This window comes from Cynara cardunculus, assembly GCF_001531365.2.
Source record: "Cynara cardunculus var. scolymus isolate 2C chromosome LG 16, CcrdV1, whole genome shotgun sequence".
NCBI lineage: Eukaryota > Viridiplantae > Streptophyta > Magnoliopsida > Asterales > Asteraceae > Cynara > Cynara cardunculus.
The window spans coordinates 16,199,010-16,221,609 of NC_037543.1; the positions used below are offsets into that span (position 1 = coordinate 16,199,010).

Genomic DNA, 22,600 nt, shown 5'->3' on the forward strand with positions numbered 1-22,600 from the left:
ACTTGATATAAATAAATATAAAAATTAGTTGATGTATAATTTATTTGTATGTACTTTTTTTAGATAACCGTAGATGTCGGCTCATGTGTGCCCACTAATTCCTTTGACCACCACAGAATGACATGGAGTCATCATAAATGAACCTTAATGGTTACAAGGTTACAATAACTGTAAGGGTCTCGTCGACAAGGTTAAATCCAGACTGAATGACTGGAAAAACAAATCTCTCTCTTTCGCCGGTAGGTTGCAGCTCATTCTCTCGGTCCTTTCTTCTATGCAAATCTACTAGGCCTCGATCTTCGTTCTCCCTGTTGCCATTTCTAAGGAGATTGAGCAGCTTATGCGGGGTTTCCTGTGGTGCCATGGTGAGCTTAAAAGAGGGAAGCGAAGGTCTCTTGGAAGACCGTCTGCCTACCAAAAACTCAAGGCGGACTTGGTATTAAGAGTCTAACCAGCTGGAATATTTCCCTTATAGCATCCCACACTTAGAGAATCCTTACTAATAAGGACTCTCTATGGCTTAAATGGATCCACTCCTATAGGCTTAAAGACCGAAATTTTTAGGATGCCCTGATTCGCAGCGATGTCGGTTGGGGTTGGAGGAAGATCATGGGCATGTGGGATAAGATACGAGACTTCATTGTCTCCCAGATTGGTGATGGCACTTCCACGTCTGCATGGTTTGATAACTGGCATCATGTTGTCCCCCTCTGCAGACATATCTCTCCCCGTACTATCCTCAATGCTAACTTTTCCCTCAAAGCCTGTGTTAAGGATATTATCTATCAGGGAAACTGGGCTTGTCCCCACCTACGGGACAATCCCAATCCCCTTTTTCATGATTATTTCCCTCATGTCCTTTCCCCTTCTGTCCCTGATAAACTCCTTTGGAGAAAAAGGGATGGTCGCCTCACTTCTTTCTCTGTCCATGAAGTCTGGCTCTCCATCCGACCCAATGAGCCAGATGTCGAATGGCATCACATGGTCTGGTTCTCTCAAAACATCCCCAGACATGCTTTGGGTCGCCCTCAAACAGCGTCTGAAGACGCATGACAAGCTTCGGTTCTGGGAGGCCTATTCTAACATGTCTTGTGCTTTATGTCTTAACGGACCTGATTCTCATCAGCACCTATTCTTTGAGTGTTTGTTTCCTAATCAGGTTTGGAATGGGCTTAAGCCCAAGCTGAACCTCCCTCTTATCCCAGATAAGTGGACCGATATTATTTGTATGTTTCAGCAAGCCACCAAAGGCAAGACCGTTTGGTCTATCGTTCAACGTTTAGTGCTTGTTGGGACCGTCTACCACCTCTGGCAGGAAATGAATAATCGCATTTTCAAGAATAAGAGAAGATCATTTGACATGGTGGTCAAGACTATTTTTGATGATGTTCGGTCCAGGATGATTAGCCTTACCATGAAGTCTTTCCTAACGTTGTATGTGCTAAAATTGTCTGGAATCTTCCCTAGTGGTTGGTTCCTTTCTTCTCCCCCCCCCCCCCTTTCTTTCTTCTCCTCTTCCTTTCTAAGCTTTGCTCCTTTCTGGTAGTTGTTTCGGTTTAACTTCCTTCCGAGTGCTTTCCTTGGTTTTGCTTCCTGCTTTTACAAAAAGTTCAAAAAATCCAAAAAAATTATCTTTACTTTCTTTTTTTCTTGATTGGAGAGGCCGCCCCCTCTATATCGGAAAAAAATGATTACAAGTGCTTTAAAAGCATTTGCATTCGAACTAATAGAAGATGAAAATCTTAACTAAATCCCTTGAGTCAGTAACCAATTAATTGTTTATTACCAACATTATAAATAACTTAACAAAAACAAATAAATCAGTTCCTGAACTCTTGTAACTTTTTCAATTATATAACTTCAACAAAATAATGTATTGATATAATACTTATACCTTTATAATTCTATCAATTGCATACAACTTTTCAATCGTCTCCCCACTTAAATACTGAAAAAGTGTCATAACCGTCTCAATAGTCGACGATGAATATACGATGAGTTCGAACTTTAACGTCAGTTTCAAATACTGTAACGCTGTATTCTCGAGTTCTTTTTCTACAAAGGAAAGAGGAAGGAAAGTAGAGGAAAAGGAAAAAGTCCTCCGTTCTCGTGTTTCTTTTAAGGAATGAAAAAGGAAAAAAAAGTATTGTTGGATATAAATTGAAAATATTTATATAATTACATATCTACTCATCAGTTATATATACTCCATTTCTTTTCAAAGGTCGACACCTGATAAACCACTAAGGATTTTCATGACTATTTTTAAGACCCTAATTTAATTGAGGTGTACGTAAGCTAATCTTGATAACATACAAAAAGATAACCACAAAGATGGTGTCTGATCAGTTTGAGCTTAGACTCCAAAGGTTAAAAGTATCTGGAGGTCCCAAGAAGGAATAAAAATTCCCTTATGGTCACGGGGTTCAAATACGATGACTCCGAATTATCCGTGAGGAGTGTGGTTGACATAAGATTAGTCGGCTCAATAGCAAGTTAGATATCCAAGTTAATAATAAAAAAAAGATGTTATAAAATTAGTTATTTTATAAGGTATCAAAGATTTAAAAAATGGAGTGTTTGATTCAGACTTCTCCTCTCTCTCACACATACACACACTACACACACTGTTGAAGCTTTTAACAAAGCCAGTTGAAGCTTTGTCTTCTTCCTACCTTTTTCTTTTCTCTTTGCTTTCATATTCTTCCTTCCCCCAATCTCTTCAAATCCTTAGAGGTGAAGAAACTGTAAAGATCCAACCTTTTTTTTTTCAATATATATGATTCATTGTATCATATAGCATACTATATGCCATCACCATCCACACATACATTCTCATGGAGTTCAATCATAGCAAGAAGGAAGAACCATTCAATGATTCTTCTATGTGTAGAACCTTTTCTGAATACGATATCGAGGAGTTCTTGAAGCAATCCGATGCTGATCACCGGAATCATTCGCCTGCCGGAGGGATTTTCTCCGCCGCTGATAGTGTCGTTTTTGGTAATGACGATCGTAAGAGCTATGGCGCCCACCGTTGTTCCCCCGATCTCGATGTTCACTACAGGAATCCGGTTCGATTTCTTACTCTACACAGCAGTTTTTGAGAATTGTTGAATATATTATTCGTTTGTCGACGTAAGATTCTCGAATCAGTGTGTAGGATCAAGTAGAAGATGGTCGGTATGTAGGCCCCAAACTATACCTAATCTGTTGTTCATTTCTCTATTTCATTAATATCATAGTCAATCAGTACTTGGTACTTGTAAGCATGTGGTTGTTTTGGCAACACCTGAACTGGAATGAGTCCACTGGAATTCCTTTTTTCATCTAGAAATAAGCATCAAACCATAGATTAGAGTCTGATAAAGATGAACATAAAGCTTGCTAACAATGGTTGTTATTACCATTAAGATCACCCTTTTATGGATCTGGCGTGTAGTTCATTAAAGAATAGATTTGAAGATGAATTCGAAGAATGAGATAATCTTTTAACAAGTTCAATTTAAAGATTTAACGTTTGTTCCATCCATAATCCTATTTTCTCTCTCTCTCAATAAATTTGAGATTCATAGCCATTTTTGTCCAGAAAAACTACCCATGTGTTGTAAGATGAAGATTTTCTTCTAGTTGTGCTTGTTTTTTCAGTCTTGAAACTTGTGTTTGCTTTTCATAAAATGGTTGGCAAGAATGTTAGTATTAGGATTAATGCAGTTGGTCGATCGTAGATAGGATTTGAAACCATGACCTTCTAGGGGGGAAAGGTTGATGGCATCTTCCTTCTGGGGATATCACTGATTTAAGAACGCCTCTGCCTAGCATAAGAATGCCTCAAAATCTTTCTGAAGGTCTATTAGAATCAAGTGCTAGATTGAAATTCTGTCATGCTAGTTCATGGGTTTCATTCAGCTCTGCATTCATCTTCTTCTTCAACCAATTAATCTGTTAACTGTTTGGATTACAGAATAATGCAAATGCGTTTCAAAGTTGTGGTGGAATGACTGGGAACCCTCTCTGGTCCCAAAATCACACCCCAAAGAACTCCGGTGTCACGATGACCATGGATTCCCAATCCTCAATATGTGGTACACCAACTCACTTCATCTGTTTGTGTATGCATATACTTCTTTCGACTTCAGTTTCACAGAACCAAAGTTATATGGGCTTTCATTAGTACTAAGAATAACCATAATTACACATAATAAACAGAGTTTTAGGTACTTTTAGTTTATATTTTACATGGGTCGTTGGTGATAAGTTCATGTTTGGCCAGCTGATAGTCCAACTTCGGGTACTAAACCAAAAAGGAGGGATAACCATGTGATCGGGGCAACCAGCGATGATGAACAATCAGACGATGATGATACAGAGATTGAAGCTGGTCAATGTGAACAGAGCACCGACCAGATGGACGTTAAACGGATTAAAAGGTAAAGAGTTTTGTTAAAAGTTTCATGAAGCTTGAAAGGAAAGTTAGTTGGTTAGTTAGTTAGTTAGTTGGTTAGTTAGGGGTCATTTACCTACACAAATCGGGTAAGCACTAACTGAGTAAGGGTGCGCAGACTGAATATGATTGTTTACCAAGTGTCTGGGTAGGCGTTGACCGAAGCACTGACCAAGTCAGACAGCAACCCCTTCCTTAATGGGTCAGCATCTCGACCATCATATTTGTGGGTAGGGGTGTGATGGTAAGCAACATCCCTTCTTACCGGGTAAGCACCTCTTAGTCCTATAATATTGCTGCCTATGATTTCAGGATGGTGTCAAACAGGGAGTCGGCTAGGCGGTCAAGAAAAAGAAAACAAGCACATTTAACAGAGCTTGAGCAACAAGTACGTATCTACTAACAATGGTGGTCTACATATCCTTGAATTTTCTTAACATTGAGAACCGGTTTGGAAACAGAAACTGAAAGAAGGAAACACCCTAAAGAGAACAGTGAGTGTTTGAGAGGTTTGGTTAACCCAAGTATCTGTTTCTCAGGTGGAACAACTGCGAGGAGAGTACTCAACGTTGTTCAAGCAACTCACGAATGCTAGCCAACAATTCAAAGATGCTTCGACCAACAATCGAGTTCTCAAGTCGGATGTGGAAGCCTTGAGAGCTAAGGTATCTTCTTTCGTAACCATGAAGATAAGAAGTTCAGTTCAATATTAGAGAGCATTTCCGTTCTATGCTGATAAGGTTCTACTCTTATACACACACACACACACATAGAGGAAAATTCCAATAGGAACCCAAAATTGATTAGGAACCAGTGAACTGCCCACAGCTCAACACGTGTATTATATAGGGTCAAGTTCTAGGGAAACCGCAAAAATGTGAAAAACTGAGGAACACCCTAATAATCCTTCATCTGTATCGTATGCACATGCACACGTACATATACCATACAGATGAACTCATTGTTTCCATCTTTTTGAGTGTCTAATAACAGGGTCGTTAATGGGATCAGGTGCATCAGTGTTGGTGTGATTTCGTTATATATCTAATTAGTTAGACATGGTTCTACCAATGTTGCTAAGAGACTGTTTTCATCGGTTGCAGGTGAAGTTGGCTGAAGATATGGTAGCTAGGGGCTCATTAACATCTAGCCTTAGCCACCTCCTTCAGAACCATTTAACCACTCCCCAACTGTTCAACAATCAAAACATGCCTAGAATGGGCAACGTCTCACCCACCATAACCGTACTCGGGGATGATCATGGCCTATCCGTTCCAGGTCAACACGTGATGGTTGGACTAGGTGCTAATCCCGACATCTTTAATGGTAACGTTAAGACTGGTATAAACAGCGAAGCTGGAAGCTGCGTAACTGATATATGGCCTTAGGAATCTTGGTACCATTTGAACATAAAAAATAAAAAAAAGGGTTTGTTGCCTCGGAATCCTCTCGTAAGCTTTCCCGTTTATGTTATCTTTCGGGTTTTTTCCCCTAGTTGTATTGTAATACTTGTATGATTTGAATCATGTAGTATAGTTTGAAACTAGTTTTGAAATATGATGTGTGTGGATGGATAATAAGGGTAAAATGTTAGACCCTATGTCGAAATTAACATATCTAGAGCAATCATTATTGTTTCTATTGCATAAGTCGTTATTGCTCTAGTGCTTGTTCACGTGCATATGGTTGTACATTTGTTTATAAAGAATATCGATACAATCATTGGTGGTTATTTTGCTAATGATTATCATCAGTAATGGTTCTTCGACATCTTTTCATCTTTAACAACTATGTTAAAATACAGATTTTTGAGTTTTTCTCTTCTTCCAAGTGTCAAGTAACGAAATTTTGGATTTCTCCGTAATGCAATTAGCATTTGTATGAACATTTCCTAGTTTTTTCATTCATTGACAACAAAGACTAAGCGCTTACCGATAAGAATCATTACCATCACTTAAACTTATCGGGTAACATCAAAATGGATTGTTGGAGAGCATATTTTACCCAATAAGTGTCGGGTAAGAGTTTTTTCCCCTTGGTTACCGGGTAAGATGTTCAATCCTTGATATGCCTCTTACCAGATAAGATTTGCTTGAGCCTTGCCATACTCACTCGGTAAGTAAGGGACACCCGATAAGTGCTTGCACACTAAGTGTCCGTAACGGCCCCTAAATCTTTATAGATCAAGTAGGGCATCAAGTTCCTCCTTGTTTAAAGTAAGAAGGCAATCTACAAATAATATAAAAGAGGATACAATCAGAGATGGTGATTGGGCATGTATGCAAGATCCATGAATCGACAATGATTTTTCAGGGTAACTTTAGCTGTCCGAGACAGCTTACGCACACGTCAAACTAGTCCCATGGATCCCTCAAGATAACATCCAGGAAACAGTGACCTTGAAAAGGCTCAAATTGACGACCTATAGGAAGGAGCCCTAAGGCCTAACCGTTATTTGTCATTGAGTAGCACTCAAGGCCTAACATGGATTGATATGGTTTAAGGAAAATCACCAAACTACCCAACATTGCCTAAACAATTTCACCAAATTTTCCGTTTTTACATAATATCATGAAATAGCCGATAAATCCGCAAATTAGCTAACCAAATCTCAATATGAGCAAATGAAGCAAAATCTCCTGCTTTTTCGGCTAAGATATAACCCACCATCTGATAGAAAATGTTTGAAAAATTAAATCACACAAACTTGCCAAGGCAATTTCTGATAATTTACAAAAAAAAATGGCTAGTTTGGTGATTTTCCCTACGATTTAAGTATTCTATACGAACCTTGCCAAAAATACTAGAAAGATGAACTAAAACCTCGATATAATGTGCTTTTACATCTCCAACATCCTAACAACTGCAATCATATCGATCACAACGACAAGAAGAACAATGGTAACAGAAGTAACACGCAGATGAGTGAAGAGAATATAGCTTTATACGTTCGATTTACAACAAATCTATAGTTCGTTAAGCAGTTTCAACTCAAAATTGTTTCAGAGATACACGTATGATAATGTTTACGTCAAATATCGCTCAAGTATATGTATATGAGCAGGTTTAGATCAAACCTCCTTTAATTGATCACTGGCTTCTCAAGGAACTTCCTAGATCCTGCATAGTCTTCTGGTACAGGAAGATTAAGTTCCGAGCAAACAAACCGGATTATCTCCGCCGTCAAACTGCCGAACGACAACTTGTTTAGAGTCACAGTAATAGCAAACCTGTTGTTTATATCACAGTACCCTGTAGATCCACCCATACCGGAGTGACCAAACCCGATTACAGAACCATCGGTTGTTTTAACCCTCCTAAACCCGAGCCCAAATTTCCCATTTGGGAGGATTAAATCCTTATAATCTCCACTTCCCAAGAAAGCGTCATGAATTTTTGGTTTTGGGTTGGTAAAGATTTTAGCGTTGGAATCTTCACTTGTGTTGTCAGTTTCTGGGATTCTGATGTAAAGATCGGATTTGGGATTTGTGGTGTAACTGTCGGTATTGGAGTTAGAATTGTTTGAATCTTTCTTGTTTCCATCTTTCTTGGAGGTTTTTTTGGAAGGGAATGAAGGGTGGTGAGGGTGGCTTCCAAGTGGCGGCAGGGAAGAAGGAGAGTGGCGAGGTGGGACCATGCCGCCATCCACGAGGGCGGCATAGTAGCGGGCCAATGCACGAGCCGAGAAGTGTCCATTGGCGGCAGGTAGTATGGCACGGCGGACATTTAGGGTGTTGAATACGGGAGCAAGGCCTGTAATCGTGTCGAACGAGAATGAAGAAGGCAGGGTGGAGGAGACGCCTGGTCCTGTGGAAGGGCTGGAAAAGCGACTGAGCTCACTCGTATCTAGCGTAAGAGTTGCAAGACGAGATTCCACACCTGAAGGGAGCATAAAACAATTTTCTTATAGAACTACGGTTATTTAGCTAAATGACCTTCTGACAGGTTTTTAGGCGTTCTTCAGTTAAGTAGTGTCGTTCTTAAGCTTGTCAGAAGATCATTTGATTTATAAATAAAAAAAAACTGTCCAAAGGACATTTAACTAAAAGACCCAACTAAATTAGCAGACAACTACAATATGTAAATGGTACTAGGCTTCCTTGACAATCGTGGAATCAACTATTCATGATGAATATCATGAACAATGAAATGCACGATATTCATGAATATTTATGTATATTCATCGTGAATAGTATTTATGGTTCCTAAATTAACTTTCTCCATCAGTTCTAATTATTCATATAATGATTATACGCAGAAATCATCAATAAGGAGGTGATGAAAGTTGCCAGAGTCAGATATCACAGGTTGGAACCACGTGGCAGATAATAAAATCTGGTATAAGTTTTGATATAGGAACTTTAGAGTGGATGGTTCTCTTTAAACAATGGTACATTCTATTTTTCTTTTTTCTTTTTAAACAAGCTCAGGTAAAGAAGAAGAGAGATTATTTACTATGTGAAAGTAAGGAATAAAACAGGCTACTTTTGATACTGAGATTTTATTTTTCTTTTTTATTTTTCCCCATATAAATGCTTACTTCCCTGCAGTGGTTTCCGATTGGTGGATGGTGGTCTTTCCTATGTGTATGTTAAAATTCATTTGATGTATAAAGGGGTGCTAAACATTTTTTAGCGGTGCTCCTATGATTACCCTCCTCACGTGTTTCCTTTTAATTTCCGTTTGGCAACCAGGGGTCTTCACAGAAATAGCTTCTCTACGGGGGGAAAACAAGATTTACATACATTCTACCCCTCAGACCCTGCCTCTGTTGTAGCTCTCCCTTTGACTCAGGGGACTGAGATCATTTTGGTTTGGTTTCCTTTGACCACCATCCTATAATATATGTCTAACCATGTAGTGAAGTAGAACTTGCACAATAAGATATTCGAAATCAACTAAAGTTTTTTGGAAAAGTTTTCAGTGAATCATACCAGGAGGAATCCCTATATAAAGCTCGCCCTCAACATTAAGTGGGCGAACAAAAGCTTCCTCAAGGACATCTTGAAACTTCTTCCCAGATGCATGCTGCACATTCAAGAACATATACATCATTGAAAAAAATGAATATACGTCACCATTCCCATTCAAGACAAGCAAAACACAGAAAGTTGTCATGGGATCTCATAGTAACCCTACGAAATTTTACTGGCAAGCATTAACGTACAAAATGAACTCTTTCCTAGAAGAATATTATCAAAATTGTCATTTCTATTATAAACGTGGCATAGATGTACAATTTTTTCATGGAAACAGTTGCTCTACACTTTGCAGTAAAGGTCAAGTTTGCATACATTGCACCACCCGAGCTACTTCCGATTGCGACATACCAGGTGTTTTTGGTTGGGTTTGGTTTTGGCATAGATGTACAATTTAAGCATATTCATTTCTCAGCTCTATCCTTTCTAGTAATAGATATCAGCAACTGTGTGTTTGTGAAAGAGTCAAAACACTTGTAACCCACACAAGACTATATTTGGCAAACTAACTGAAAAGCTAGTTGTTGGCCGATAAACTAGCTGATAAATTAGTCATGTTCGGTAAAAAAGTAGTTTATGAGCTAGATGATAAATATAAAATGACCAAAAGAACGTTATAAAATTAATTGAAAAAATTCGAGGAGCATAATTGGAAAAAAGAGGGAAGAAACCACAAGGGTGGTGCATGATTGGTTTGAGTTTGGCTCCAAAGGTCAAAGGTGTCTGCAGGTCCCAGGTTCAAATCCAAGGAGGAATAAAAATCCCCTTGTGACCATGGAGGTTCAAATGCGGTGACTCCAGGCTACCCGCAAAGCAGGTGGTCGCCAAGGTAGCCCTGGGATTAGTCGTCTCGCATAGCGGGTTGGATATCTAGGTTAATAGTAAAAAGAGGGAAGAAACCTCTAGAGCTTATTGAAACGCTACTTGAAGTAGCCTTCTACACAGCTAGCTTATGGCTAGGAAAATGGAGTTTCTTCAACAAGCTCAAAGAAATATGCTAGCTTGTGGTTGCCAAACATGGCCTTAGAAGAGGTATTGCCAAACAGCCCAAGTAGGCTTAGGAGCCGTTTACCAACACAAATTGGGCAAAAGCTAACTGGGTAAGGATGCAATCTGTGTCAGCACTAAACACTTTCCTTAGCTTACCAAGTCAGCATCATGGACCAGTAAGAGAGGTTTGGTAAACATCTCTGCTGGGTAAGCGCTGGTAAGCAGGTAGTAAACAGCCCCTTAGTCAAGCAGTTAGGTCATAAGTTCTGATCCAGAACTTGTGATATATTGCCCCAGGTGCATCAATGAGAGGCAAGAGTTTCACCTCCTCAGGTGTGGTTCCGGGTACCATGGAAAATATATATACATATATATATATATATATAGAAGCGTCTAATGTAACGGTACCTCAATGATCCCACCACTTAGCCAACCATATGAAAGATAATGATATAACTGTTCACGACCAGGTTCAGTCTCTGGAGCGACCAAAGTAATGCGTTTTAGACACTCATCCCAATCACAAAACAACATAGGATCTTCTTGATAAATGTTGGCAAGAGCATTATGTAGACCAGATGTATGATTAAGTACATGATGTACCTGTGGAAGAAAGGAAAGATGCATAACTATGAAGTTATAAAGAAGATATATAATTGAAAGCGACCAAATAAGAGATTGGCTCCAGATGACACTTCCACCCTTTGACCTTGCCTAATTTGTGTCACTAATGTTTGTGATACTGAATACAGATTATGAAGATAACAAGATGAAGAGAAGAAAAAAGCATTGGGATCAGCAGAACCTTTATTTGATCTTTTCCATTTGTACCAAACTCCGGCCAAATATTTGAAACATTTTCGTCAAGCTTCAATTTCCTACAATGAAAATATATGTTATTATATTTCCTTCCATGACATAATACCAAATAGCTCCCCTTGTAGGTGTTAAAAATATACAATCGAAGAAGATGCTTGCCATTTCATTTTTAAGAGGCATGAAAAAAATTACTCCCCCAATCCAAATATTAAAGTCTCAAATAAACATGACATTCCTTCGTTAGAAAATTTTGATGCAAGATTACATATCTGATCGTTGGTAATCACTGGAAAAGTTCTGATGCAAGATTACATATTTGTCATTAGTAAATTACAGAATACTGATGGTATTGGTTTTGGTTTTGGTTTTGGTTCACAAAATTCCTCTATTTCATCACCAAGGGGTACTATAGTTATTTGATTGATCATCAAATATTTTCATTAAACTATGTGCCCAGTCATTTAGTATTGAGAAAGCGAATAAGATACATAGAATTATGAATACATTTATGAGAGTCATATTTGAAAGCATCTACAACAAGAGAATAAATGATATAAAGAAATTCATAGGATTAAAGCATGGCAGCATGTGCTAATAAAATACCATTCCAAGCACATAGTTTTAGAAATGTTTAATTATTACACTTTTTAATTTCTGAAAGGCAATAATATTAAGAACAGGGAAGAATCCAAAACAAAGCACTGGAGAGTTCCACATTCTGCAAGGGGCAGAATGCAAGGAAGAACAACAAACCAGTACAAGAAACCAGAAAGAGCAAACGATGCAAAACAAAAGCATAGGACCAAAACACGAGCTAGAGGGACATTAAGACTGCCAATTAGATCCACACAACCAATCCACCCAAGAAGGTTTGTTGCTCTTAATCCTGTTCGAGATCCAAAGAAAGGAGGTTGACTGAATTTTGAAAAATATCTCCCGGATGTCGACCCGAGCATCTCTTTCGAAGACCAGAGAATTTCTCTTCCTCCATAAGATGCAAAGAGTAGACCAAATGATTACTAAATGACAATTTATCCTTAATACTAGAGGGGGTAACGAATTTCTCCATTTCACAATTAAGGGTAGAGCTGGAAAATAGACACATCATGGAGAATAGACACTTAGGGGACATTTCACAATTAAGGCATCTACAACAAGACAATATATGATATATAGACGCTTAAGGGTAGAGCTGAGAATCACAAACCCAGCAAAGTAAACCAAGACCAGCTAAGTGCGGTCTACCTAGCTAACTAAGAGGCTAACCAACAAAACAAGGAGAGTGAGTCAGACTAGCCAGACAAAGCAAATGTTCAGCCACAATGGCCCACCACCAACCACCCCCATGGTCATTCAAACAGAGCATTGGCGGCCGAGCTGAGACCTTGTTCTGAGGTTTGAGTTAGACCCTTAGAGAAATTCTGGCTGCTTGTTTGGGGATCTGTTAGATATAAGAATTATTTAGACTCCTATTGGTGTGATCTGAATTTCTGTTTTGGCTGCTTCATTTTGGTTGTTAAATATATTTTTGGCTTCCAATACAATCCTTCCATAAGAACAGTCTAATGAAGTCTACCAACAGTGGGAAAAAAAAAGTCATGTGGAAGTCTCAACCTAAGTCTACTAAAAAATTAGATGTCTATATACCACCCTTTTCATTTTGATTCACAAGTGATAGCACATGCACCACAACAGAAGTGCAAAAGGGAGTATAGTTATACAAATAGATTGAAACCTCCATATGTTCATATCAATGTTATTTAAATCGACAAACCAGAAATGACAACAAAACCATGGAATCAAAAAAATGATAAACGAAAAACAAGGTAAAACACCCATATATAGCAATTTAGAAACAAGAAATATTATCGGCTTCCATGCAAAAACTAGAACATACCCTTTATCAACCAGCCAATGTAACATTCCTGCTGTGACGGCCTTAGTCACAGAGAAAACAGGGAACAAAGAATCAGGCTGAACTGGTCGAGGATCGTATTTTCCCAGCGCCCCAGCTGCTGTATCAATGATCACTTGCCCGTCTTTGTAGGCACAAACCTAAGAAACAAAATAATGAGAGTTTGTGTAAATACAACCACAAACATTCTTGCTATAATTTGAAGCTGACTCCTAAAGATCACTCTCCAACCCGGGGTGCTCCACATTTGCAGCAACAAAATTTGTGATGTATACAACCAAACCATGAATTGTAGATCATAATAGCGTGGGAAAAATAGAAAATGTACACTTCTTTCTTGTTTTTGAGTGACAAACAGAAATGCAATATCTAAGCTTACCAACCGGTTATATAGTAAAGAGATTACATAGGGGCAGTGTTGTGCACCTGGATTCCAAGTATTCTATCAGCATTTCCTAATTCAACCAAGAAATGCCTCAGCTTTTCCTCTACATCAGAATGGACTGGACTCTCACATAACCATTTTGCATTCATCGATGGTCCATTACTCATGTTGCTGAAACAGATTAATAGCTAGTAAAACAAGGGTATGACCAAATACGATCAGAGGATCAGCAGTGACTGTCACAACTAAGTTGAAACAAATTCACACCTTTGCAAAACAGATTCAGCAAACGGTCTCATGATACTTAGATAGCTTATGCGAACATTCATCGTGGATGAAAGCCCTGAAACAACGTAAAATAGTCTTAAATAATCACCTCTTTGTCCCAACAAGGCTAGGTCTAAAGGATTTGATAGAAACCTCTGAGTAAATTAAGGACCCTCGAGAAAATTACAATGTCTCCTGGAAAAGCATCAATCTGGAAGATCCATTCCATTAGTTTAACGATGATTGTGGGATCAAGGACCACAATAGATAATCTAGGAGTTGGAAAAAAGTTCAACTCACAGGATTAAAGCGTTTAACTTCTTTCTTGTCAAGTTTCATCTTTTCCTGTATAATTTTCATGCCTTTCGCTCTTTTCTCTGCCAATGATTTCATGTTTTCCTAACCCAAAAGGAATTCTCAGTATTGCATAACTTAGAGACGCTTAGGCTAAAACCGCTAGACATTGAGTGCACTTACAAGAGCTTCCGTTGCTGGAGTGGTAGCACGGAAGAACACATTTGTTACCTCCATAGCCTGCTCTGGCATGTCCAGACGTAACTTAAGTCCCATTTCAGCGAATGCAGACAAAAGAGCCACATGATCACCCTGCAATAACCGAATCATCTATAGTCAAAATAAAGCCTGATCTGCACATCTACAACAAGAAAGGTTTTTGCAACTTCTTTTTCAAGTTTCTACTGATAGAACATCACTCCATATTCATTAAAATTGAAGCTACAAACCTAATGAAAAAGGGTTGATCATTGTATAATCTTTTTTCCAATATCCTGCAGTGTGATGCATTACTACCGTTTATTTGGTAACTTAGATTTGTGCATGTTTATGTGGGGTATATGGGGATGGGATAAGATGAACAGAAGATAAAGTATAACTGGTAGGAAAACAAAATTCTTACCATCCCACTTCTAAAGTACAGTCAATTCAAGAAGGCATAAGGTATCCTCAATGGAACCCCAAGAACATGTACTTTGTACTCAAGTAGAGATCAACAATACTTGGGTCAAAAGTAGCTTTCATTTCCATTATTTTATTTTCCCTCCATATATTTCCACTTAGTTTTAAGAGTACAATGAAATATCATGAGATTGAATAATATTGAGGTTAATAACAATTATAACAGAAAGTTGCTAATGCATGAACAATGTCTATTTGTGGCGGTGGTGGTGATGCATTACTTTGAATACTATTTTTCAACATGATACGTATATGTGTAACACACATACATATAACATATCCATGTATATGAGTAAATTTATGTTTCAATATGCATGTATTTAATTATACATTGACATATCAAGTGTCCGTGCATTAACAACTTTCTGTGATCAAACAATAATGAGGTCAGTAACTTCTATAACAGAACTCTGATGCATGCCGATGCACATATATATACGATATATAATACAATATACATTTATGAGGATATTGCAGTGCGATTTTCCATAGGTCGTAACCTTACATCCAGAAAAAAAAATACATCGTTTTGACTACTATGCATGCAGATAATCGTGTGTAGTACTGCTATTACAGTTTTATATATATTTATATATAGAAACAAATATATATGTATGTGTGTGTGTGTTTATTCAATATACCAGCTATAAAAAGAAGACTTGTACACCTAGGAACAAGCAAATGTGGAGTGTTCTAGATACTTTGTGCTTTATCAACCCTTTGAAGCTTGATATAACTTGCAATATTCTCACCACGATCACTTACATGATATAAACTATATGCCAAAAACATTTGCTAAGGCCTATATCTAGAAAGTATTTTATACATTTGTTCCACTAAGTTAAAAATGTCCTTACAAATTTATAAAGTGATCACCCTAATCACCTGATATATCATATAGCAACTATTTAAATAGAATGTGCAAACCTCTGCGGCCGCCAGAAACATTTTCGCTAAAGCATGTTTCACAGAGCTTGACAGCAACTTTGTAAGCCCAAAATCAAGCAAAATTGGGTGATGGGGAGGTTCTCTACTCACAAGAAAATTACCTGAAAGTAGTCAAAAAAGACTTCACAATGAAGACAAACCTAACACATTTGTAACAAAGATCAAGTACAAAATTGACAGAAAGGAGGGAAAAGAGAGTAGGAGATCACAGGTGGGAAGGGGAGATAGAGTACCCGGATGAGGATCTCCATTAAAAAATCCATCAACATAAATTTGATGTGCATATGCACGTGTAATTTCTTCAACAAGCTTCTGTTTATCAACACCAAGTTCTTCTAGGGCATGAGTATCATTTAAACGTACCCCATCCATATACTCTAAAACGAGGACCTTCTCAGTTGACTGCCATGAAATAGAAGTTATTAGCAAGAGTAACAAATGGAAAACTTTTAAGATCAAAGAAATTTTCTGAACAGGCAAGGAGCTGATGAAATTCACTTCGTCCGGCATATCCAATGAAAGACGGCTCTACCACATTCATATGACAGATGACAGATTATCAATTTATCATATATAATAACATATCCGTAGTTCTCGACTGATCCCTACAAGTGATCCAAGTAGCTCCCTGCTATATGCTCAATCTAATTATCAAACACGTAGACGGACAGATTATCAACAAATCATGTTTCCTAGAAACTAGTAATGAAATAGTTGCCGAAATAGTAATTTTATTTCCAGAGATTTAGCCCACTAAGAATGAACCTTGATAATCCCCAAGTAGGAAGCCTTTAGTCCAAAGGTAGTGCACTCAGATTATATTTCGTCACCAAAGTACGCCATGTGGTCATGTCACAACCTCACTGGACATTGTTTACCAAATTTTGGTAATGTAATGTTCAGCTGCCACCATGCATACTGGCTGCAGCCTCAAGCTATAGAAAAAGGCGAGGAAGGATGATACCTGAATAACTTCTGGTATCAATACTTCCACATGTTCAGGTCTTCTGTCAAGACCTTCCTTTTTGCAGCCTAGATTTCTAGAGACTTTTCTAGTATTTTCTACAAGAACAAAAAACCATTAAGAACAAAGATATTTAACAGCAGATACACAGGTATTACAAAAACAAATAGTATAAACCAAAGTAAATATCTCTATCATACCAGCTTCATGGTTAAAATCTAATTCTTTGGGCGCTTCCCTGCACCATTCATCAATCATAGGGTTGAAGTCATACTGGGGTTCTGCCCAAGCTATCCAGTCCACTATTGATTTTGCATTCTTCAAGTCCTGTAAAAGAAGTAATCTTTAGATGATTGCAAGTCTGGCTATTCCTTTCAACTAAGAAAAGGAAAAATCAAGGCTCCAGAATGAACAACCTCCAAGATTATAGTTTTGATGCCCTCATGCTGGACTTTAACAACCACCTCCCGCCCATCATGTAGAGTTGCACGGTGCACTTGAGCTATCTGCAAAAATTACTTATGCAATAACAGTGCATAAGAATGTTAACGATTTAACCAAATGGAAAACAAAATTATGACTCATTGTTATGATCTAAGGATCTTTCAAGGAGAGACTTGAAAGAAATTATTGATGATGGTTCCATGGAAAACATCAGTAACTCTTATACAGAGCTAGGTAACTTGCACCTATATCAGGCACTTAGTAATGACTCGTCCAAGATGAGTTTGAAAGGATAGCAATCAACCTTACAGTATCTTAACCCTATTTTTTTTGGTGATACTGTCTGAGTGCAAGCACACAAGTCTAGTAGACTACAGGGTACAAACATATCAATCTATCCAAACAAACACCTAACAGCATAGGAGTCAATTGTTCCAGTCTACCATCTCAAATCAGAGATCTACCTTGACTCATAGTTTCAATCTGCTTGTTTTGTATTCTTCTACTAAACAAGGTTACCGATGACCACCAAGAAAGACAATGATGAACAGTGGACCTCCATAATAAGATACATACACACTTACAAGCTTCTTATCGTGTCAGGTCCCTCCCCAAAGGTTTGCACTCTAAAGTGTGATTAATCATATAAAGATACCTCAACATCATCTTCATAACCGATATAGAGGGTAGACATAAAACCAACCAACTACAATCACAAACTAGGCAAAAGCAGTGTCTTAGTAAATAAAAATAACCAAAAAGATCTGCCTGTAAAGGTATACCCAAAAATTGACAATGAAAACAGAAACTGTTCAAGCTATTATGCAATCACAGCCGACGATCAACGCCAGAGTCAGATTCGAAAGAGAGAACTTAGTGAATCCAGGCTCCAAATCTAAGTAGAACTAATGTTGTGTTCTCAAATTTGGGAAGAGAAGAGAAGAAAGGCAAGGAAAGGAAATTTATTATTTGTGTCGTTGGAAAAGAAAGGAAGGGAAGGAAAGAACTTTTCATGTTCTTGAACCGGGGAGAAAGGAAAGGAAAGACGTTATTTTTACAAATATGCCTTCAAAAATGAAAAGTTGGGTAGTTTTGTAATTTTACTATTCTTTTAAAGGATTCTTACTTTCTTTCCTTCCTTTTCCTCCCACATTTGGGAGGAAGGTTATCATTTATTTTCCTTGCATTTCCTTTTCTTTCTCCCCTTAAATTTCAAAAACATGGATCTTTTTTTATTTTCCTCCCCTTTCCCTCCCTTTCCTTTCCTTTCCTTCGTAAAAAAAGGTCTGGAGAACACAGTGTAAAGGCTGATGGATCCAGACGAGCAGCTGAAACCGCAGGTTGACTATTGTTGAAGCTAAAGGAGAGGTGACAGCAAGACAACTAGATAGCATAGGCAATGTATAAAAACGGCCATGTACAGTTCTATGGTCAAATCCACAGCGGTAACTTAAGTTCGATTACACATCACGTTGATGACTGGTATGACTAGAAAGTCCAAGTTATAGTTCTGAACTGGGCAATCAAACATGTTTATGGTGACAGAGAGCAGCAGGCCGACTGCCTGTTTGTGGCTTTTTTTTGGTGGGAGCTAAGGTCTAATCATCAAGGCCTAGACTCTGATACATGAACATACTTAGGTTAAAAAGAATATGTATTGTAACTAGAGTGGAGATGTGCACATGGAATTCAATAGATTGACATATAAAGCGAAAACCATTAAAAGAATTACTAATATGTAGATATACTTCCATCAAACCTTTTAAAAAACATACTGTCAAAACATATATGTTTTTATCAGGTCTTCCGAAAAAGAATATATATTTAATAGGTCTCTGGTATCAGCATATTACCATACTAATTTGTCACAGGCAATAAAGAATAACAGTAAGGTAGTTAGTAAAAGAATACTCAGGTTGCAAGGTAATACAAACCATTCAACATTCAGAATAAACACGTTCTGCAAAAAGATGATAATATCACATTACCAATAAGCATAAAAAGGTTCTTACCGATGCAGTTGCTAGAGGTACATTGACAAAATTCGTAAATAGATCGTCCATTGACTGGCCCAACTGCTTCTCTATAGTTTGACAGACCTGATTAGCAAAACCTTCAATTATTTCAAGCTGTTCTCATAGAATTCAGATGCTGACATAGACATGATAGTACAAATATTACACAAGTTGTGCGTATTAAGATGAACATAACTCAACATGACAGAATGAAGCACAATGAGGAAGACCAACATTCACCAGGCAAAGGTCTTGGTACTTAGAGAAAGTTGGTGTATCTGAGATCTCGGAGTCAACTTGAGAGATCAAACCTAACGGTGCCACAGTATCCTACAGGGGCTAATTTGTTATCAACTTGTACATTAATAATATTTACATACTTTTTGGGAATCTCGCTCTATAGGCCAGAAATATACTGTTTAGGTATACAAATAGGAATGCTAAAAATATCCAATGAAATAAAGCCACTTCCAAAAGTAGGAAACATCCTAGAAAGATGGAAAGCAAAGACCCCCCTATTGAAGGATCTCCCCTAATCAGTCAGGACAAGTATCCCTACTGAAAATTGTGCTTAGACCTGTCCAGGAAGAACTCAAGAGATCTGATTGAAACCTCACTTGAAGTGTCTCAAAACGACTTAAGGTTAAAAAATTTGAACCCTGACACACACATCGCCCCCCCCCCCCCTTCTCTCAAGTGCTTCAAACTAGTGCATATAACCAGAACTCGGGATCCAACAATTGAACTCTCTATCCTAACCCATACAATAGGACAAGACACTCTTATCAATCCATGTTAGATCACTAAGAAGCATAAGAACCAACTTCCCTCCGAATATAGCTACAATCCAAATCACAAACAATTTATTTGCCATGTGCTATATTTGATATTTCTGAACTGCCAGCTGCATTCAAAAGTCATAAGCATTATGGCATCTTGCTTCAGGTTTCATACATTTGATGTTAGAGCAACCACCAGTTTAATGGTTTGTCTATCACAACATGATTACACAACCAGAATCAATTGTCACCTAATTTTGTGCAGGATTGATGTCGTCAAATGGAGGGAAAAAACCCAATAGGTCAGATATGGTGGCTGTCATGTACAAATAGGCTTAGTAGCTTTGAGAACACCAAAAGAAGTTCTACATTTATTGAGGGCTTGAAAGAGTATAAAACCTTTATCCTCTTTTCTTTACCTCAACAAGTAAAGAGAGAAAACCGAAAGCGTAGGTTCATCTAGCCAAACATACCTTATCATAAGACTTGGCTTAGTCTTTGTGCGTATCTCCTTTCGAAACAAATAACAATGACATTTTCTTCATCCCATTTTCCTCAATATAAAAGAATATACAATAGAACGGAATGTTTGATATTTTTCCATGCCAAGTTTGAGTCAACTGGAACATAACCTAATGGAGGAACTGAACTGAGTTATATAACCTAGTAGGTTCTACAGGAAGTAAGAACAGAGTGGTGACCCAAAAGAGGAGCAGCTTTTCTTTCCAATTATAACTGCAACCTTCAGTCCCAAATGTATTGATTTCTTTTGATTACGAGCAAAAGCAGCCTCAAAAAGTCCCCACCTTCTATCTGCAGAGGAGGGTCCTTGACCCAACTCTAGTACCACAAAGTACAACTTCCTCCCTGATCATCATATCTAACATCCACAAATCTTATATCCAGCAGCAACACGCAAACCCAGAAAAATATATAGGCTTCAAAATGCACTACATGCAAAAATATATAGGCATCTCAACTTGCCTCGTCCAAAGCTAAAATGCAGCAAAATCATGCCTGAAATCAGCTGAGACTAAGATAACTAACTTTCCACTAGATTGAATCCCGGAGTTTCAAAATAAAGGAGTCTTCACCATTTTTTCAGTCCAAATAAAGGAGGATTGATTAAATTAAGAACTCAAAAACTTAAGGATCTCATCATGCAGAATAATGAAAAACATGACCAACGCAAATGAATGTACATAACATATGGAGAATAACGTGATCATCTATTCTGTCAAGTTGTAATTTATGGTCAATGTTATTAATGAAGATAATATCTAAGTGCATTTCATATAAGAAACAAAAATTACTACATGACTTGTACAAATTTAAACTAGGCAATACAACATGTTATAGATATTCATTCTTCAAATCGATCACAAGGTAATAGGCATTTGGTCGGTCTATAAGGAACACAGATGTAGAGGGATTTCCAAAGAGTGAACCAATTACAAGATCCACAACCAGAAACATACCTCTTCTACACTGCGAGGAGGAAGAGAGTCTTGTAATTGCTTTAGAAGGCGTATGTAGGCATTAGGAAGCACATCAGCACGAGTCGATAAATATTGTCCCATTTTCACCCACAAACCTTCCAACTCCACAATTAACTTAAGGACACGTTTAGCATTGCGCTCATGAGCTTTCTCCCATAAAATGTCTCGTTTTGACCTTTTTGTTATTTTCTCCCTCTGCTGCAAGGCCTTTAAGCCGCCAACACATTCCCACAACATCAAAGAAAAGAAGACACAATAGATAACACAAAAAAGATCGTCAAAGAAACAAAAGACAGATAGCTCGTAGGGCGCATAGGCTATCGTTAGCATGAGATCTTGGTGTTCTTTTTAAACACATAAATTATCATATGGATAGAAATATAGGCAACTATTTGATACCTTGTAATCCACATAGATGAGAAATGCCAAAGAGAAAACCTTCATTCGTCTCTTGTAGATGTTTCCCCACCCCATTGATCGGCCGTTGGTCCCAAGGGGTCTCAAGATTGAATAAAGCTTAGCAAGTTCATTGAACAAAAGAATAATTGCAGTGATCAGATAGTATGGAACATGGAGTAATCTCCGAAGAAAAGCACCGAGTAGTTCTGGAACTTTCATATCTCCAAATATTCATATAAAACAACCAAAATAAATCAAATCAATAAGCTTTCAGTAAACCCATCAAACAAAAAGGAGAACGATAAGCATAATAGATCCATATGATCATCCATACGGACTTCAGCCCAATAGTATCAACACAAAACCCCAAACCCTGAGGTCAGGGGTTATCGCGATCATAATTCATATGTAGCAATAACAGCTCGATCATAAAAAACTATACATGAAAAAAATATACGAATTCCATCGATTAACTTGCCCTAGTTCATACCAACTGATTAATCACTCAATTGAGCAAACTAACATGATATAACAGCAATCAAATAACAAAATTCAACGTATCAATCAAGTGCTCAATCAACAGTAAATTGAAATTACTCAAATATAATCGGATAACATACAGAAAAGACTGCAGCGTTGGAGGACGACTCAAGAAACCAGAATCAACGTGGCCACAGAACCCAATAGAGACATCAAAGATAAAGCTTCGCACACAAAAAGGAAATGGTGGTAGGAAGAAATACCTTGAAAACGATGTCGTTCTTGATCCTAATAACGT

At 37.8% G+C, this 22,600-nt stretch overlaps 2 protein-coding genes across 6 annotated transcripts; one reads left to right on the forward strand and one right to left on the reverse strand.

Moving 5' to 3' along the window:
- Nucleotides 1–2,634: 2,634 nt before the first annotated feature.
- Nucleotides 2,635–6,176, forward strand: LOC112529238 (basic leucine zipper 9). The gene is made up of 6 exons (XM_025140415.1): nucleotides 2,635–3,074; nucleotides 3,965–4,085; nucleotides 4,274–4,430; nucleotides 4,757–4,832; nucleotides 4,984–5,109; nucleotides 5,548–6,176. Exons 1-6 carry the CDS (start codon nucleotides 2,838–2,840, stop codon nucleotides 5,830–5,832), a joined length of 1,002 nt encoding a protein of 333 aa, XP_024996183.1. The 5' UTR covers nucleotides 2,635–2,837; the 3' UTR covers nucleotides 5,833–6,176.
- Nucleotides 6,177–7,330: 1,154 nt separating this feature from the next.
- On the reverse strand, nucleotides 7,331–22,587 carry LOC112529237. 5 transcript variants are annotated; one of them, XM_025140411.1, is made up of 19 exons: nucleotides 22,566–22,587; nucleotides 21,823–22,043; nucleotides 21,403–21,630; nucleotides 19,143–19,229; nucleotides 17,103–17,192; nucleotides 16,887–17,013; nucleotides 16,687–16,784; nucleotides 15,956–16,124; nucleotides 15,702–15,823; nucleotides 14,277–14,405; nucleotides 14,100–14,198; nucleotides 13,953–14,010; nucleotides 13,800–13,875; nucleotides 13,574–13,703; nucleotides 13,130–13,287; nucleotides 11,219–11,291; nucleotides 10,822–11,016; nucleotides 9,379–9,472; nucleotides 7,331–8,323 (listed from the first exon to the last, which is right to left on the reverse strand). In XM_025140411.1, the coding sequence occupies exons 2-19, from the start codon at nucleotides 22,039–22,041 to the stop codon at nucleotides 7,527–7,529; spliced, it is 2,949 nt and encodes a 982-aa protein (XP_024996179.1). In that variant the 5' UTR covers nucleotides 22,042–22,043; nucleotides 22,566–22,587; the 3' UTR covers nucleotides 7,331–7,526. The 5 variants fall into 5 exon arrangements, with proteins under 5 accessions (XP_024996179.1, XP_024996178.1, XP_024996182.1 ...); XM_025140410.1 differs by lacking the exon at nucleotides 22,566–22,587 and adding an exon at nucleotides 22,443–22,537; XM_025140414.1 differs by lacking the exons at nucleotides 21,403–21,630; nucleotides 22,566–22,587 and having other exon boundaries at nucleotides 21,823–22,551.
- Nucleotides 22,588–22,600: the final 13 nt, after the last annotated feature.

Excerpts from the sequence above, each read along its gene's own strand:
- LOC112529238 (XM_025140415.1), top strand. The coding sequence starts at position 2,838 with ATGGAGTTCAATCATAGCAAGAAGGAAGAACCATTCAATGATTCTTCT. Across the intron at positions 4,431-4,756 it reads GACGTTAAACGGATTAAAAG|GATGGTGTCAAACAGGGAGT; the intron begins GTAAAGAGTTTT and ends CTATGATTTCAG. Across the intron at positions 4,833-4,983 it reads TAACAGAGCTTGAGCAACAA|GTGGAACAACTGCGAGGAGA; the intron begins GTACGTATCTAC and ends TCTGTTTCTCAG.
- LOC112529237 (XM_025140411.1), bottom strand. The coding sequence starts at position 22,041 with ATGAAAGTTCCAGAACTACTCGGTGCTTTTCTTCGGAGATTACTCCAT. Across the intron at positions 13,876-13,952 it reads GGTCCTTAATTTACTCAGAG|GGCTTTCATCCACGATGAAT; the intron begins GTTTCTATCAAA and ends ACGTTGTTTCAG. Across the intron at positions 9,473-10,821 it reads TAAGTGGTGGGATCATTGAG|CATGCATCTGGGAAGAAGTT; the intron begins GTACCGTTACAT and ends TTGAATGTGCAG.